Source organism: Candoia aspera, chromosome 7 (genome assembly GCF_035149785.1).
Source record: "Candoia aspera isolate rCanAsp1 chromosome 7, rCanAsp1.hap2, whole genome shotgun sequence".
In the NCBI taxonomy this organism is placed as follows: domain Eukaryota; kingdom Metazoa; phylum Chordata; class Lepidosauria; order Squamata; family Boidae; genus Candoia; species Candoia aspera.
The window spans coordinates 36,818,236-36,837,854 of record NC_086159.1 but is presented as its reverse complement, the minus strand read 5'-3'; the positions used below and the strand labels follow the sequence as shown (position 1 = coordinate 36,837,854).

Genomic DNA, 19,619 nt, shown 5'->3' with positions numbered 1-19,619 from the left:
GTCAAGACTCAGTCTGAAAGTTTAATTAGGATGCTGATGGCTCAGTGCTGTTTTAAAATGTATGTGAATAAGCATATGAATATATGTAAGCAATATCAAATCTCACTGAATTAAGTGAAGTTTAAACATTTGAATTGTGCACAGATCTGAGCTGGAAAAGGTCAGAAGCCACTGGTCTGATACGCTTTTTTGCTTATTACTGCACTGGTTTAGCTTTTCCTGTTTCTTTTTTAGACTTGTATTCTGTCGGTCTTATATTCTGCATTATGTGTCTTAATTATATCTTGAACAATTACTAATTAATAAAAAAAAAGAATTGTGCACAGATCTGCAAAAATTTTAAACAATGTTCTATGTATGTATTTTGCTATGATTTATAATTTTCTCAATACTGCTTTATTTTTAGCAATTTACTTGCCATAAAAATAGTTTTGAATGCAATTTTACAACACCAGCTATTAAGATGGAGAAAGGAACTAAGATTATTAGCATTGTTCTTCAAGTTGAAAATATTCGTATACCTTGCGGTAAATTTCAATATTATCCTGATCCTAAGTTCATTCGCTATGAACTCATAACTGATTTGGAACCTGACCTGGAATTGAAAATACATGTAAGTTGTGGTTCTTAGTCTTAAAACTTCTCTTTTAAACATTTGCATTGTTTGAATTTTGCTGTATGGTTCATTCTATTTTTTCATTTCTTTCTTTAGAAAGAAAATGACAACTTAAATCTTTCTAGAAATGAACTTGAAATTTTTTTATCTCACATGCCTGGTAACCAACCGATAAACATAACTTTCAGTGTCCAAAATATTTCAGAAGCTGCTACTCGTAGCATTATACACTGTAGAGCTAAACAGGAAAAAAATCTTACCAGCAAGATTAATAAGTCAAGTGTGAAAGTTTATGTGAGTAAAATTTTTTATTTATTTATATTGATTTATTCGATTTCTATAGTCACCCATCTCAGCAAGTGACTCTGTATTGTATTGACTGTATATGTTTTTGAGTTTGTGTTATTATATTTTATTCATAAATATACAGTATGTCTCTGAATTTGTAAGTCATATCATATTGATACTTCAAAATTAGTTTTTTCCATATATTGAATATGTATGTCTCCTTCCTGGAAACAGTCCTTGGCGTTAGGTACATGTAGATAGAATTACATTGCTTTCAATGTGAGTAAGGCTTGAATCTCATGAGCTGGGCATAGTGAAATCCAAAGCAGAAAAGAGAAGCTGGGTCTCTTCCTGACTTACATGAAGTACACATGTTGGACCATGTAATCCATGGAAAATACACATTAGGATTTGGGATTTTCAAGAGCTATGCAGCTATTGGGCAAGGTCAGGAAAATGTGCCCTGTTTAAGTCCTGCTGATACATCAAGCATGCCTGCACTGGTTCCAAGGTATCTTTTCTGTTTTGGATCAAATGTTGCACGCCTCTAAAATGAAATTATACCTTCTGCTTTTCTTTCAGAGTTGTAGTGGTTGTGGAAGTGGCAAAGTCAGTGCAATTTCTCAAACTGGGAAATCTGTCTAGCGTGTTTTTTATTCACAGATCTTTATCATTTGAGAAATACTTTTCAGATGCTACATGAATGTTCACAGCAATACATTATTCTTACGGGAACAGGATTCCATGAGCCTCAAACTTGCATACTCCCCCATTCTTCCACTGTAACTGTAAGCAAGCAGTTGGAAGCTTTTGCTTCTGTTTTTGACTTAGGGCACTTCTACACATTTCATACCAATGGAAATAAATTCCAGACCCTTTGTACCTTCACTGTTGGAAAATGCTGATTTATTTCTGGCTCAGTTATGGAGAATGTGATACTGCAGTGAGCTAGGATTGCCTGGGATGGGGGGTTGTTTGTTTGTTTCTTTGATCTTCTGGGACACTGTTTCCCTGTTGAAAATAACCTTTCCTGATTCCTGCTCTGGAACTGGAATGCTAACTTGATGGCTTTGGGGTACTTCCTTAGTACACACCACTAGGGCTGAAACTAGCAAAAGTTTATTTCCCCTTTAGCTTCTGCAAAAGCCCAGTAGGCAACAAAGTGCCAAGTAACAGAGGACATTTTCCCCCTTTCTTTCTTTTCCCTTTGTATGGGATGGGTCTAGAGGGATTTTTCACTCCTGCAGGACCCAGGTAACCCCTTTTAAACCCTTGTTCAGTATTTTGACAGCAGAAACAAAAATGGTCATGAATCACTTTTGGACTGCTTTGGAAGATTTGGGAAGTGAAAATGGCGGTGGTGTAAAAATGGCTTCTCTTTTGCCTCTGTTTGTGGCTAACAATCAGAAGTTTTAAAAAAATAAGATTTCGGTTTCATTTACTGAAGCAACCCAGTGTTAAATTTGTTTCAGTTAACCTTTGTTAAAACAAACCATATTATGTCTAGCTTTAAACAGACAGTTCAAATCTAATCAAGGAGATATTGTACATGTGAGATTGGATTATGTCTCCCACTGTATCCATTGTTCTTATATTTCCCTGCAGTTGCAGCTGTTTTATTGCCTTGTCTTCCATCTGGAAATACCCTTTTAGAAACTTTTTTGCTGTCTTTTCTGTTTAACCATTCCAGGCTATTAGATATCATCAGCAGACTTGTCTAGCAATATACCTGTCCCTAGTTCCAAATCATTATGAATGAGTTGAAAAGTATGAGTATCAGTATAATGTCTTGTAGGTTCTGTTATTTCTTTCTCTTTCTTAACAATTTCTTTTAATACTTTTCTATTCCCTTAATAATAAATTAATAAAGAGCTTAAATAAAGCAAGTCAACCAGACACCAGATATCACTAACCATGACATATATTACTGCAATACAATCCTGTGCTTCTAGCTATAATTGGACAATATTTCCTGGCGGAAAATAATCTCTAGAATAATGTCTAGCATTACATTTTTTCCTCTAGTTTTTCAGGTTATAAAAAGAAGAATCCTACCTTGAACTATACAATTTAATATTTTATTAGTTAGCCCTGTGAGCTTTCTCTTTTTTTTTGTCTGCTTCTATATATAGGCACTCAGTCTTGCCTGCAGACACAATTCCTCTACAAATTGCAATATGAGCAGGAAGGTAGATATAGTTTGCAAAATAAATAGAATATTTACATTGAATGTTACAAGTGATCTGCATCCTTTATGCTTAGTGTATATGATAGCTGCTCCTGTTTTTGAAAAAGAAGAATTGCTTGCTATTAGTCCTGCTTATGATGGATAGTGTTCTATAATTGGAAAAGATTTCCTTGCTTAACTGGAAGATGCATATTATCTTTCAATAATTTTTTTTTTCTTGAATGCTCTCTAGGTAGAAAGATGAAGTATAATCAAATAAATTTAAAACATTACTATCAACTATTTTGGAAATTTAAACAGTGTATCAATTCCTTTTATCCCTATAGCAAATCCTTTATATACTGACTGTAGTTTTGTATTCACACACATGCTGAATCAGTATCTTATTTATCCATAGGTCAAGGTGGGGAATTTTGTGTATGAAGTTCCGAATGAAAACAACTATTCATTCTTCTACATTCTTTTGTTAATCCCTGTAGTGATTGTGGGTAAGTGTACTTGCATACTTATCTCTATCTGTTAATTTGTTACAAAACAGTATGTGTATATGATGATAGTCAGTGAAAATAAACTAAGTCATTTGATACAGCTCAAAGCACTGCTGGTCACCAAAACCATCAGCTAAATTCTCTAGGAGCCATCAGAGAGCACTTTACCCATAATCATCTCATAGCTTGAGAAGTTCTGCTTATACTGCATCAGACTAATGATCTGTACTGTCGTTTTCTCTTGCTATATGGAAAACCTTTCCAAGGCCTCAGACTGAATTGCCTAAGATGCTTTATTTCCATCAACATAATGCAACCCATGGATTTTCTCTCTTCAGCAGAGGCCTCCAAATCTAGTCAAGGTTTTGGGAGGGTGTGGGGCTACAAAAAAGGAGGCTTTTGTAGTAGGAGAACACTACTCCCACAATTTTGGAGGATGCCCAGGGCTTCTACTACTTGGTGTAGTCCTACTCTTATTTTCAATTTTTTGTAGGCCTGCAGATATTTTAACATATTGATTTAAATACATTGCATGTCAGTTTAAACTTGGCCATTCTGGGCTGCATCAGTTTTCAAATATTTTAAAACTCTTTTTTCTCCTTTCTAAAAAGAAAAATATAACAGCCAGTTTGGTGTAATGGTTAAGGCACTGGGCTAGAAATCAGGAGACTGTGAGTTTTAATCCTGTCTTGGGCACGAAGCCAGATGGGTGACCCTGGGCCAATCACTTTCTCTCAGCCCTAGGAAGGAGGCAATGGCAAACCACTTCTGAAAAATCTTGCCAAGAAAACTGCAGGGACTTGTCCAGGCAGTCTCCAAGAATTGGACATGATTGAACGGATTAAATATAAATATGTACAGTATATGTATATTATTAGGACAGATGGCATGTTAACACTTCTGTGTTAGCTTAATATTCTTTTTTTTTTAGTTGCAGTTTTTGTCACCCAGCGAAAATCCAAGCAATTAAATCGAAAATTGAGTGAACATCTGGAGCTATTGGAATGTGAACTTCGTAAAGAAATACGGGAGGGTAAATTTATCTATATCTGCAGTATGCAAGTGAATGAATTGACACTTGGGTGTAAGAGGATCCAGAATTGTTTCATACATGCATTATTTTCTATGCAATTATTTTCTCATTGTATGAAATAGAGAATTGTTGTTTTGCACCGACTTTACCAGATTGTATGACAGAGTTGTAGAGGAAACATCTTTTTCCTCATGAAATCTTTAATATTCTTTATATTTATAAAATCCTCTTGTAACCTGCCTTTACGGTTCCAAAGCTTCTGTGCTCCTCTTGTTTGTAAGAAACAAGAACTGTATGTACAAATAAACGAACAGCTACCTACTGTGAGGAATGCCTAAGCTAAATAAAAGACCCAGACTATAAGCAGAGTTAAGTTCTGGCTTTTATTCAGAATAGAGTGCACACCAGTAGAAAGCTGAGAGTGAGAGAAGCGCGCCAAGAGTAGAGTTAAATAGCTTCGCGCCAATTAGCGCTCCACCCCCACATTCCCCAGGTGTGCCCCACGAGTTCCACAGGGTGACCGGCCATCCATGCTTTGCTAGGTGAGAGGTCTCCCAGCCCCAATCACCTCGGGCATTGCTCCATCTTTCTTTCTGCAGCGTAATGGCTCGTTACCGGGCGATTAGGCTTTGGAATTCCTCAAAAGCATCCGGACGCGCCCTTCCGATCTTCGCCCCGATCTTCTCCTTGTTAATGGTGTTTAATTGCCGATTACCGGGCGATGAGGGCTTGTAGATCTCCTAGACCCATTACTGTCTTTGTCCTGTTTTATCGCCCATCCCTCTCCAGTCATTAGTACGCCTCCGTGCTTTGTCATGCGAGCCATTGCGATGTCGCCAACATTGCACCGGCGACCATGACACCTACAAGGTCTATTCTCATAGAAAGAGGTCAGTAATAGATAAGTGTACGTGGGCCTTGCCAGGATCACAAGTAATATACAAAGAAATTTGTTAGAATGGACCTTGAGTGATTTATGCATGCGCAATAATGTTAAGTTTTGCTACACCTAAAATACATGATTTCCTCAATTTGTAATGAAAGCCATTCCCTAAATACCTCTTACTAGGTTTCTGCATATAAAGAGAGAAGCTATTTTCTATCTGTTTGTCTTAAATTTTCATGTGATTGTGGGAGCCTGCTCTGACCCTTAATGCAGCCTCAGTTCTCTATGGTTGTCTTTATTGGGTTTTGGATTAAACTCTTCCACAGAGTATCAGTGGTGATCGTACAATAAATAATCATTTGATATCCCTGAATTAAAGGCCAATTTAAAAAAAGCATCAGATTCTGCTGAGTGCTACATGTGCTTCCTATCTCCTATCTCCTCTTGATGGTCAACATTTAATGGCAGCTGCTATTTACTTTCTTGGCTACTACTGCACTGTATACAAAAATGTATTTAAAAACCCTGCACATTAAAAAAAAATACACAGTCAATATTGCACATCCCACAGATGGATGATAATAGATAGATAGATAGATAGATAGATAGATAGATAGATAGATAGATGACGTAGATATAGATGATACAGATGCAGATGCAGATACAGATACACAAATAGATATAAATAGGGATATATGCATACATGGACATACATACAGTACATGACTGATCATCACTCTTTTCCTTATCATTCCTTTCCCAAATCACACTGAAAACTGTTATTAGGATGTTGCATTATAAAAATCAACACTACATTTCTTTTGTAGGATTTGTTGAACTACAAGTTGAAGAATTGGATATAGTTGATAGTTTTGGAACAATTCCATTTCTTGACTACAAACATTTTGTTCTTAGGACTTTCTTCCCAGAGGTAAAGTAAATCTTTTATTAAGACCATCTTGGACTTCATATTTTATATTTTATATTTTTATATTTATTCATATTTATATTTTATAATGAGCTCTTATTCTTTTATTTATTGTAAACCACCCAGAGTCATCATTGCACAAGATGGGCAGTGGAGAAATTTAATAAATAAATAAATAAACAAATAAATAATAATATTTGTCTACAATAATTGAGTAATTAAAATAATTTATTTCAATTTATTAAATTTAATCTGCCCAGCTCCATTACAACTCTGGGTGATATACAATGTAAAAATTTTTAAATAAAACAGCCCCCACACACAAAATACAAAAAGAACATCTGGAGGAAACAACCAACTTCTCACAAATCAGGACCTGCCACCTACTTTAGTCCAAGACCTGGGAAAAGAGCCAGGTGACAGATGACTGAAGGACAGGTAGGTAGACACAGAGATGAAATGCCAGCCTGATCTTTTCTTTTCCTTTCCTCTTTTGTGTTGACTTGTTCTGCTTGAACATTGCATACAAATGGTGCGCTATACTTCTAGATTATTCATTTAATAAATTCCTTACAATTAGACCTAATGCACATGAAATGCTGAGCCAGAATGGGATTTATTTTATTTTGAATTAGTGTGTCCTAACAGTCAGGAACCACGCTGAGATGAGGAATAGGTCTCTAGTGTTTATTACTGCTACATTAGACAGAAAATCCAAACAAACTGAAGAAGCATGAGAAAAACCCAGACAGATAAACCCCAAAAGTCAAGGCGGGTCTGATCTGTGTCTCTTTGAATGGCTGCTTAACTCCTCAGTACTACGCATGCGTTTTCCCCCCTGGATAGGGGCCCCCTCCTGTTCACCATCAGTGCTCATGACATCACCCTCCCCTCCAGATTCACATTCCATTTCAGCCCCCTCCCCCCTAGAGTTCCTTCCTCCCTCCAGAGTCTCATGAGAGTCCATCTCCCCCTCCAAGCTCCCATGGGAACTGGGTAACAATTGAAATTCTTCAAAGGAAAACTCCTCCAAGGACGAATCAGTGCTGCTCTCCAGGTCTGATAACACTTCTGGCCCAGGTGGCTGCTGCTGGAAAATAGCTAGATAATTAAAAGATTCTTCCCGCCTCCCCCTTGGGAAATGCAAGCCGGAGGTGGAGGGCTGCGGCTCCCCCTACTCCTCTGTTTCTGGTCTCAAGGCTTCAGGCGGGGGTGGAGGGTGCAAACTTACGAACTCCTCTGCTTGGGATTCCTCTGCTTGCTCAGTCAAGTGAGGAATCTCTGGTAGAGTGCGAGGCTTGGGTTTGTGAGGGAAAAGCTGATGGAATCGTTGAACCAGCGCTGATGCATGCACATCTCTGGCATTTTCCCACGTGCGCTCTTCCTCAGGGTACCCTTTCCAGTGTATTAAATATTGGATGCCCCTTCCCCTCCTCCTAGAGTCCAGAATTTCCTCGACTTCGTATTCCTCCTCCCCCTCCACAATTACTGGAGGTGGGGGGGGCAGTTGCGATCGTAAGGCACTTGGGGCCGGGTCCTTGGCTAGCAAGGCTCTGTGAAAGACTGGATGGATTTTCATGGATGCTGGCAGCTTTAAGCGATAAGCCACTGGATTTATCTGCTGTACCACAGTGAAAGGGCCCACAAACTTAGAGTCCAACTTCTTGGAGGGCCTGGTAGAGGTCAAAAACTTGGTAGAGAGCCACACTTTGTCTCCTACTGCAATCGCTGGCCCCTCTTGTCTGTGAGCATCTGCAGCTTTCTTGTAAGCACTCTTTGCCCTGTTCAGCTGCTCCTTTAACAACTCCTGTGCAGCTTGTTGCTCTTTAAGAAAATCAGCCATGGCTGGAACAGTTCCCTGCTGGGAGGAGGTGGGCAACACCCGAGGGTTAACCCCGTAGAGTGCTTGGAAGGGAGACATCTTGGTAGAGGATTGCACAGAGTTGTTATAAGTAAATTCTGCCATGGGGAGCAGGGCTGGCCAATTGTCTTGCTGATAAGTGGTGTAACACCTGAGATACTGCTGTAACCATTGGTTAATTTTCTCAGCTTGCCTGTTACTAGCCACTTGATGCGATGATGATAGGTGGATCTGAACCCCTAATGACTGAAAAAGGGCCCTCCAGAAGTGAAGGAAGTGAACTGAGGGCCTCTGTCACTCACCAAGTGATTTATCATGCCTCTATACCTAAAAACATGGTCCATAAACAACTGTGCTGCGGCTTGCGCAGATGGGAGGCCCTTGCAAGGAATAAAATGCACCATTTTAGTGAAAAGGTCCACCACCACTAGTATGGAAGTCAGCCCCTGGACTGGGGGTAAATCAGTGATGAAATCCATGGAGATTGTATCCCAAGGCCTACTGGGGGTGGGTAGGGGTTGCAAGAGTCCTGTGGGCTTCCCTGGGAGAGGCTTGGCTCATCTATAGGTATGACAAGAAGCAATGTAACCCTTTATGTCTGCAGTCATCTTAGGCCACCAGTAGTCTCTCAGAGCTCTATGGAGAGTTTTGAAAACACCTCCGTGGCCTGCCGTTTGATGGTCATGGCAAAGTCTCAGTACTTCTTCCCTCAATGAGGGGGGAATGTATAATCGCCTGCTATGCCAGAGGATTCCTGCTTCCATATTAAATGGGGAGGCAGTGTCTTGCGGGCCCCTCTGGAGGTCATCCATTCTGGCCCTGGCATACGGGTCCTGTTGTTGCTGAGCTCTGACTCTTGTAAATAGGTCCTCTGCTTATCTGCCTGCTGCTAAAATCTCTGTCTGGTTCCCCCTCATAAACTGCTGAAAGTTGTGAGGTTGTAATATAGTAGCCTGGACCTCCTGGTGAGTAGTGGGGGTTGCCTGAATGGATCGAGACAAGGCATCTGCCAAACGGTTCTGCGCCCCAGGAACATAAGAAATAACAACATTGAAATGGGAGAAAAACTGGCTCCATCTGATTTGGCGTGGGGTGAGGGATCTGGTGTTTTGTAGAAGCTGTAAATCCTTGTGATCGGTGCAAACTTTCACAGGAAAGGTTGCACCTTCTAGCCAGTGCCTCCACTCTTGAAATGCTGCTTTAATTGCCAGCAACTCCTTGTTAAAAACATCATAGTTTCTCTCTGCTGGTGAGAGCATGCGGGAGAAAAATGCACAAGGAAGCAATGTATTCCCTGTTTTGTCAGTATATTGCAATAAAACAGCAGCGATAGCAAAATCTGAAGCATCTGAATGCATTATGAATTGCTTTGTGGGATCAGGATGCTTCAAAAGTGGCTGGGATGCAAAGAGTTGCTTAAATTCTTGGAAGGCTGCTTGCTCCCTCTCTCCCCAAATGAATTTTGATCCTTTCTTCAAAAGTGGGTGAGGGGTTTAGCCCTGTCACTAAATTTATTTATGAATCTCCTGTAGAAATTGGAGAATCTGAGAAATCTTTGTACATCTTTCACATTTTGGGGGGGTTGCCAAGAGAGAATTGCCTGGACCTTAGAAGGATCCATGGATATGCCTTCTGTTGATATTCTATAGCCCAGGAAATGTAATTCAGTTAAATTGAAGGCACACTTCTCTAGCTTGGCGAACAGCTTGTTCTCTCTCGGTCTTTGTAAGACATTACGTACATGGGTTACATGAGTTGTAGCATCCTCAGAGAATATTAATGTGTCATCTAGATAAATGACCAGATACTTATCTAGTAAAATTTGATTCATAAATCAGGAAAATATGGCTCCTGCATTAGACAAGCCAAAGGGCAAAACAAGCTACTCAAATTTGCCAAACCTGGTATAGAAGGCAGTCAGATATTCATGCCCATCTTTCATTCGGATCAGATTGTACGCATTCCTGAGGTCCAACCTAGTAAAAATGTGTGCTTTCTGTAAGCGATCCAGCAGATCAGATATTAGGGGGAGTGGGTAATTTTCCTTGACCGTGACTTTATTGAGGGAGCTGAAATCATGCACCACTCTCATGGTGCCTCCTGGTTTGCCGGTGCCAACGGGTCAGGCTTCTTTGGTACGAAGAAGGTAGGAGCAGATGCTGGGGAAGTAGATGGTCGGATGAAATCCTTTTGGAGATTAGAATCCAAGTAATCTTTTAAGGTGGCTAGTTCCTTGGGGGACATGGGATATTGTTTCCTTGCTAGAATCTTGGCTCCTGGTATCAACTCAATGGTGCAATCACAGTCCCTATGGGGGGGTAGTGCTGTGGCCTTTTGTTTGCTGAAAACATCTGCGAAATCTGCATACTTGGCTGGCAGCTGGACCCCCCCTGCTTCTGTGACTGTGTTGGTTGCTGGAGAGAGGAGAGCAGCTTGAATCTTGTGGTGCTGGCATTCCTTAGCTGGGAAGGAGACTGCTCCCATAGTCCAGTCCAACAATGGGTTGTGGATCTTCAGCCAAGGTGTGCCCAGGACTATAGGCACGTTAAGTGATGCAGTAACTTAAAGTTGGATCCACTCAGTGTGGTCTCCCATTGTTAGTTGCAAAGGTTCTGTGAAACTTCGAATAGGCCCTGCCTTGAGGGGCTGGCCGTCAATGGTCTCAACTTCTATGGGATGTGGCAATTCTCTGGTCAGGATGTTGAGGTCTTGTACAGTCTGTAGATCAATAAAATTGGGGGAAGCTCCAGAATCCATGAGGGCCTCTAGCTTGACCTGGTGCTCTGGGTTTACATGCATTATGACTGGTAAGTAGTAAAAGGATTGCCTGGAATCTTCGGAATGAGCCCTTCTTAATTGATTGATGGTCTCCCTGCTGAGCTCTGTGGAGGGAGACTGACAGAGTTTCCCTGGTTGGAAGTTGAGGTGGAGGTGGCTCTTGGTTCTGCTCCTTGCCCTGGGGCTCTTACGAAATTTGCTTGGCTTCTCACTGGGCAAGCTCTCACCATGTGCCCCGGGACTCCGCAGTAGAAACAGAGGGCTCTCTCTCTCCTTCTCTGTCTCTCAGCCTTGGAATAAGCCTCCTGCTCACCCCGATCTGCATCGGCTCCTCTGCTCCTGAGTAGAGAGATGCTGCAGAGAGAGCTAGAAATCCTGGAAGCGCTCTGAGGTCCCTGCCTCTCCCCAGCTGCATCTGTCTGAGCTCTTCTAGCCTGGCATCTATGACCACAGACAACTGATATAAACCTTCTAGGGTAGCTGGTGTTCCCTGGTGCACTAATTCATTTTTAATTTCCTCATCCAGTCCCTGTTTGAATTGGTCTTTCAAGGCACTCTCATTCCAGTCCAGATCTCCTGCTAACAGCCTGAAATCAGCAATGTAGATTCCCACCCTCTTGTTGCCTTGCTTGAGCTTCCGAATTTCCCGGCTGGCAGTGACCTCTCTGATCGGGTCGTCAAAGTGTGCTCGGAACCCTGCCAGAAAATTCTGGTAGTCATTGAGAATTGGGTCGTTGTTCTCCACCATGGGAATAGCCCATTTGGCTGCTGGGCCCTTTAGCAGACTTAGAATGAAGGTGACTCTGGCTCTGTCTGTGGGAAACTCTGCCTGTCTGCTGTTGAAAAACATTGTGCACTGTGTGAGAAAGGTTCTCAACAGTCCTGCTTCTCCTCCAAACGTCTCTGGTAATCTGCCCTGGGATCTCAAGACTACTGGCAGAGCTGCTGCTGCTGCTGGCACCTGTTGTGGGTTAACCGGAGCTGGTTGTTGTAACTGCAGTAGCATAGCTGCTTGTAATGTGTTGATCTGGAGATCTACTTGTTGTTGGTGTTGTTGCAGGGCTGCTGCCAATTGTTGGATGGCTTGCCGAATTTCCTGGTTTTCCAAAGACATTTTCCCAAATGTCTCTCCTTTAATTTTTTTTTTTTGTTCCTCCCTCTTTCAATGGGAGTAGCAGTTTGTTAGGATTGATGTCCTAACAGTCAGGAACCACGCTGAGATGGGGAATAGGTCTTTAGTGTTTATTACTGCTACATTAGACAGAAAATCCGAACAAACTGAAGAAGCATGGGAAAAACCCAGACAGATAAAACCCCAAAAGCTAAGGCGGGTCTGATCTGTGTCTCTTTGAATGGCTGCTTAACTCCTCAGTACTACACATGCATTTCCCCCCCTGGATAGGGGCCCCCTCCTGCTCACCATCAGTGCTCATGACATAGCGTGTTGTAACAGTATAGCTATTGTAATTTGCTAACAATAGTTTATAGTTATATGAATTCATCCTTCTGATAATTAATTCATTAATTTTATGAATACATCTGGAGGAAAAGTGGTCCTTCTGATGAAGTTGCCAATATCCAAATTATGCATAAATGAAGTAAACCTCTAAATATCACTATAGTTCTGTTTCATCCTCTATGACTTGTAGTTTCTTTAAATTTTTACCCTGTTTTAAAATATCAAAGGGCATTCAGTCTGTAACTGAAAAAGTTTTCCTAATTCATCAGCCCATTTGCTGATCATCTTCCTTCCATGAGGCAGAATGTGGAGGTAATAAAAATAGATGAGAAATTCAGGGCTCCTTCCCAACTCTCGTAAATCTTTGGTATTAAAAAGAAATAGCACAAATCCTGCAGTACTTTAGATGAACAGGTAGGGTTTGTTCAGGCACAACTTGGATCTTTCCAGCAAAAGGAAGGGCAAGTACAACCTGGTGCCCTCACACAATCAGTTTCCATCCTGTGCAGATAATTTAGTAGTATGAACAAGAGGGGATTTGTGTAACAAATACTTCAGTTTTGAAACAAAATTGGTTTTGTTTTTCTTTTCTTACAAAATAATTTCCATAGACTGAATATGTGGTTTTCAGTATGCATCTAGACTTATAATACCACATTTTCTAAGAATTTTCATATCATTGTCTTTTGTAGTTTAGAAAAAGAACATTCAGAAAATAAGTCATGACACCACATCAAAATCAGCATCATGTTTATATTCATGCTATGAATTTTTAGAAAAAAATTAATGCTGTATTAACTATTTTTCTGTTTAGACTATGGGCACTTCATCTAGATTTATTGAAGACTCTAATGAACCACTGGTAAGTATAATTTTTATCCTCTTAAGTTTGTTTATGCTTTTAAAAATATTTCTAAGATTTTAGATTTTTCACAGAATCTAGAAATATTACCTATCCAAGCTGGGGACAGATATTGCAAGGAATCTGAAAAGCTTTACTAAGAGGAATAATAAAATGTATTCCCTTATCTGCCTGCTTGGTGCCTCTTGTAACATCAATATCTATAATAGGATTTCTTCTAAATATCAAAGTAGGATTTTTGCAGCTGGAATTAAGAATTAAATATACACCACATTAAAAATAGGTGAACAGTAATGTAATTTATGTCTTTCATTTTTTCAGAGCAGAGACCAGGGGCTATATGCATTAATTTGCAACAAACATTTCCTTGTTACTCTGATTCACACTCTTGAAAAACAGAAAACCTTTTCTGTGAAGGACAGGTATGCTATAAAGTTTAAATTCTACAAGTTGTACAAAATAGGGGACAAATTAAACAAACACCAAATTGTCATGTTTCTTTGGCTAAAATAGTCAAAATGTTTTTTGAAAGTGTCTTCCTTCTTTTTACCTTATTCATTCTTTGAGTAGTCAAATCAGTTCTTCTCATCTTGAATAGATTTTTTTTTTTCCTTTATGACTAACCAGAACATTTTGAAGTATCTCAATACAGAAATAAGAATCATGGCAGCCCTTTAGTAACTTGAAATTTAAAGTGAATACTCAAAATAATTTGCACTAGAAAGCATTCTTTCAAATAATAAAATTCATAAATGGTGTAACCTAAAACCATTACTTATGAATCATGGTAGACAGTCAGCTTTTTATGAATGAATAAACCTTGAACTACTGTATATTTGGAAGAAATTGCTGGAAATAAAGGAGCTTAATTTGGGCTGAAACTGGGAAGACTGCAATACTACTTGTAGGAAGAAAGAATCAGGAATTAGGAATCAGGACTGTAATTGCTTATGTGTTCAGAAGTGTTGTTTAGAGCATGAGGAGTTGTTGGGAGGCTGGTTTGTACTGTTTTTTGTATGTTTTTATTGTTGTTGCTCTGAGTCACCCAGGGTTATGGCACATAAGATCAATGCCCATGTAAGTCTTATCAATCAATAACTTCACTTTAATCTAGCCTTTGCATTTGGGAGTGAGGTGTGAATACTTCCAAACTGAAGTAGATGGGGAAATAAAAGATTTATATTATTCATAGTAATGCCATTTTTTTCTTTAAACTCAGATGTGAAAAAGTTACTGCAGGTTAATTTTCTCTGTTACTTAATTTGTGTAATTTGAGTCCTTATATGATGTAAGAATAACCAGTTTCATTTCTCTCTTCCACCATTTGAAATTTATTGTCTGAGCAGTACACAGGTGTCTATTGAACTAGGCATTAATTTTAGTGCTCCTGTTCTTTTCTTCACCTGTAAAATGGCTAATAGAGTTTATATCCATAACATTCAGGTTCTTAACTCTCTGAATAGTATAGACTTTGTTTATATTTGTAGTCTTGATTGGTGGCCTTGCCAATTAATGGTCTGCTGTTAGATGCACCACTCTAACTTTGATTACCAATCCTATCTGTTAAATAGATCCCATATATTTCACTAGTTCCAGAAATCATCTCATGTTTATGTATGGCAGCTGAAAAGATGTGGGTGATCAAGCTAGTAGTATTATTGTAAGATAACGATTCAAATCCCTAACATGTAGAGTTATTGTTAATCTATTCTTCTCTTTCTAAACAGAAGTTTCTTTGCCTCTTTCTTGACAATTGCACTACAGACCAACCTAGTCTACTTAACTAATATTCTAGAAGTTTTGACAAGAGATTTGATGGAACAGTCTAGCAATATACAACCTAAGCTGATGCTAAGGCGTACAGAATCAGTAGTAGAAAAGCTGCTTACAAATTGGATGTCAGTTTGCCTTTCTGGTTTTCTTCGGGCAAGTATTACATATTACATGTTTTCACTATATAACATCAGTGAACAAGAGACTGATTTATTTGCGTGCAGATTTTCCTGCTCGTGTTGCAGGACACTTGGGCTCCTAGCGGTAGCAACAAACCACAGACTGGCAAACCACAAAAGCAATGTAAATAGTCTGTTGTAATTAGTGCTAATGACTATACAATCATATGTTTCAATAAATGCCAGGGAGGAAGGAAGATTGAATGTTGTTAGGACTGATTGTGATTTGGTACTGGTCTATGCTTTTTCCTCTGGATTATTTAACAGAAATGACATTAAGTTAGTCTTATATTGCTCAGGGCTTGGTTATCTCTTGCTCTGAAGTGAATTTGTCCATCATCTTAAGATCTGGGAGAGAGGCCATGCTAGGTAATTTCATCTATAGGGCCCCAGAGCTGAGCCTTCTCAGTGGTGCCACTCCTACCTGTCCCCTCCCAGAAGACCTGCCTCCTCCCTATAGTATTTCTGAAAAAGATTAAAAATGTGGAAGACAGTATTTTGGTGATGTTATGTTTTTCTCTTATGATCTGTTTTTGATAGTTAGCACTATTGTAATATATATTGTTTTGATTTTTTAAATCTTTATTTCTGTTGTACATTGCCAAAAGTCACTTTGGAGTAGAATGATATAGAAATACCAATAATAAATAAGCAAACAAACAACAGGTCAGAGAGCACCTGGAAGACACTTTAGAAGATTTTTGATGGTTAAATGGTTTGATTTTAGAGCAATAATGTTATTAAAAGTTTAAGAGTAAGAGATTAACTTTTTCACGTTCTTTTATATCTGTGATGAAGAAGGTCAGAAGTCACCTGTCTTTTATACTTTTCTATCTATTTATTTTCTATCTATGCTTGCACTGTTTTAGTTCTTCTTGTTTCTTTTTAGATTTGTATTCTATCTGTTTTATATTCTGTATTTTGTATTTTAATTATACTTTTAAAAATATTAATAAAGCTATAATTTATAAAAAAAGACACTTTAGAAGATGAGTTACCAGGGTATGTGAGATGAAGGTGTCCCTGGTTCCTGTCTTCAAAAATTATTTTCAGGGTTATACACCATCTTCCAGGCACAACTCTTTAGCTTTATTGCTATGTAAAGTATGTCCTAATCAGGTCACAGTATGTTGGCATCAGTACAAATTAAAAACAGACAAATGAACATTGTAGCACCTAGTTCAGAGCTTAAAAACTTGAATGCACTCGGAGCTCCCAACAAGAGCTCATATACTATATTTATTTCAGTCAGTGGTGTTTGCAGTGGGCAGGATCAGCAGTGTCATAATAGTTGGTGTGGCTAATCAAAGCCATGCCCCTTTTTAATGTGCTTTACACACATCACACAGATGTAAAAAAGGGACAGGGTGTTGATCACCCAGTCATGCCTCTATTTTGACACTTGACTACTTCCTGCAGAAGCCACTTCGACATGGGGAAGAAATCTGGAACTGATTGGTAGATCATAATTCAATGTACGCATAGTATTTGTTGTAGCGTCTTAGCACGCATATGCCAAATACAGATATGAAGAAATAGCTTGGTTTCATTGATTTGCATGCAGTGAAAATGCATATTATTCAAAACAGATTTGGACTAGAACAGGTGGGCATGTTTAGTGTTTTCCCCTCTCATTTTTTTCACACCATATTCATTGAACCAATGTAAAGAAATGCAAAAAAGAATTATAAAAGTATAAGTAAGCAGTATAAAATCTGTGTTTCATTTTGTTTCATAGGAAACAGTTGGGGAACCATTCTATTTACTTGTGACAACTTTAAATCAAAGGATTATCAAGGGTCCTGTGGATGTAATAACATGCAAGGCCTTGTACACACTAAATGAAGACTGGTTACTGTGGCAAGCACCAGAATTCAGCACAGTGGTATGTTAGCTAATGACTTTATGACTGGAACCAGACAGTTTGTATGAAAGAAGCATATATTCAAATAAAAACTTTGTATACTGCATTCTAAAAATCAAGATTCAATGCCAAGAAAGGCTGACTCTTTAACTTAATTTAACTGGCAGATGTTTAATTTGCAGAAGTATTCTATTCCATCTAATTAAGAAAACTGGCAAATCCCTTGATTTTTTAAATATAATTTTTAGTGAAGATGAATTATCCCCTTAGTATTGAAAACAGTTCCATTCCATAAAAAATCCTCCAAGTATTTGCCTCATCTTTTCAACCCTGTCTTTGTAGTGATAACATCTCAACACAGTCAATGCATGGCTGTATATGTAGACCAGAGATAGCATAAAGCTCAATGGAACTATTTTATCATTCTGTTTCTGAACCTTTGCTTGGTGTTTGCACCTCCTACAAACCAGTCATTTTAACAGGAACTAACTTTCAAAATATGTACACAATGCCATTCCTTCCTTCTCAAGGATGCAACTACAGAATGAAAGCATTGTGACAAGCAATGAGAGGGCATAGGGAGCATAAAGAAGGAAAGCAGGAAAGGACTGTATGTGGGGGATGTTCTTTGTGTATCTGAGCAAGGCAGAACTCATATTTGGGGGGACTCTGAAAGACAAAGAGGATTGAGGTGAGGGACTGAGACCATGATGGCCCAGCCATAAAACTTTCTCCTGTACACCTGTCTCACATGCTTTCTCATTTCAGGTGTTAGCTTATGACATTCTTGTTCGCCCAATATTTGCAGAGTAAAGGCTAGCCCAGGACTGCCTTTGCTGAACTAAGTTAATATAATTTAACTTTTGTATACTCAAAGGTTGTACTTTTACTATTCTTAGTTTCTTTAATTGAAGATTGTTTTATTGTTTATCTCAATGTGGGCTTCCCTCAGAGAGGAGAGCATTAGACAAATTGATCAAATATAGTAAGTGTGCTAGGGATGTGGCCAAGAGGGAAACTGAGGGAAAACTTCACTCATTCAGGAATTGTAGGTTCAAAGGAATGAATTTGTATTTCAGAACTAACCAGGCCTTGGTTTCTACACTGCATTTAGATTTCTGGGCAAATTATTCATCTTTTAGTCTCATCAGGGTGTCTTTCTTTAAATGACTATTTAAATGAGCATCCTCCCAGTATCTATTGTGCTACCTTATCAGAATTCCAGATGTGCACTACCCTCCCCCAAAGTTGGAAATCATTGGTTCAGCATTATTTCTGACTGTATTATAGACGTACTTAAGGACCCTCAACATATTCAGAAGTGTGACATTTGAACCTGTTTCCCTTGTCCTGACTCAATACATTAGATCAGCCAAGAGAAACAAATATGAAGTATGATAATATTTAGAAACCAGTGAATGCCATCTTTCCTGTTATGAATTCCTAATAATCCTCCTTATGTATATTTTATGTCCAATTCCAACTTTTAAATCACTTTGAAGGAATTCACACTTTTCCAGGTATTAAATGTTGTCTTTGAAAATATCCAAGAAAATGAGGCCGAAGGCACTGGTCAGAATATCCAAGTTAAAGTCCTGGATTGTGACAGCATAGGACAGGCCAAAGAGAAGATGCTACAGGCCTTTCTAAACAAGAATGGATCCCTCTATGGTCTACAGTTAAGAGAAATGGGCCTGAGTAAGATACTGATACTGCTATATTTGTCATAAATTCAAAAATAGCTATTTGTTTTTGTTTCTCCACAATTTTATAGTTGTTTTTATTATTTATTTTTAATAGTATGGTTTGCATTTTTAAAAACTACGAATTACTATTTCTCTGCTATTTAACAGATTAACAGATTGAAGTCATTTAGTATAATTTATTTAACTGAATAGGTCTTCAATTATTTTGTAAATAAGTTTGTAGTTTTTTGGTGAAAAGACAGGATAGAAATGCACCCATGTTACATCTCTGCTCCCTAAGCTGCCCTGCTCCCAGAGCGCTTCCAGGTGCAATTCAACGTCCTGGTTGTCACCTCTAACCAGAATGTGTGAGAGGGGAGGCTATATAAATTGAACAAACAAATAAAAACCCTCCATAGCATGGGGCTTTATTTGCAGAACTGCCTCTCCCCGATTGTTTCCATCTGTCCCCTTAGGTCTGGCAGGAAGTTCATGCTGTGGGTCCCATCAGTTATAGAATGTCATCAAGTCACCCAGAGTCACTTGTTGAGATGGGTGGCTATAGAAATTAAGCAAATAAACAAACAAACAAACAATCGATTGATCTTGCAGGATCCAGAAAATGATCCTTTTCTGTTGCAGCACCTTTTCTTTGAAACCATCCCCCTGAAATTAGACTGGCCCTGACCCAGCTGACTTGTCAGAAAGTTTTAAGACCTGAATATGATTCC

General features: G+C 38.9%; 1 protein-coding gene across 1 annotated transcript in view; it reads left to right on the top strand.

Annotated features, from left to right (window-relative positions):
• Positions 1-19,619, top strand: part of PLXNC1 (plexin C1) — a 67,449-nt gene that overhangs the window by 38,535 nt on the left and 9,295 nt on the right. The window contains exons 13-22 of the mRNA XM_063309331.1: positions 407-613; positions 713-910; positions 3,490-3,580; positions 4,512-4,613; positions 6,327-6,430; positions 13,340-13,387; positions 13,709-13,809; positions 15,115-15,313; positions 17,078-17,224; positions 18,724-18,901. Coding sequence (XP_063165401.1) covers positions 407-613; positions 713-910; positions 3,490-3,580; positions 4,512-4,613; positions 6,327-6,430; positions 13,340-13,387; positions 13,709-13,809; positions 15,115-15,313; positions 17,078-17,224; positions 18,724-18,901 — 1,375 coding nt within the window. The remainder of the gene's footprint in view (positions 1-406; positions 614-712; positions 911-3,489; positions 3,581-4,511; positions 4,614-6,326; positions 6,431-13,339; positions 13,388-13,708; positions 13,810-15,114; positions 15,314-17,077; positions 17,225-18,723; positions 18,902-19,619) is intronic.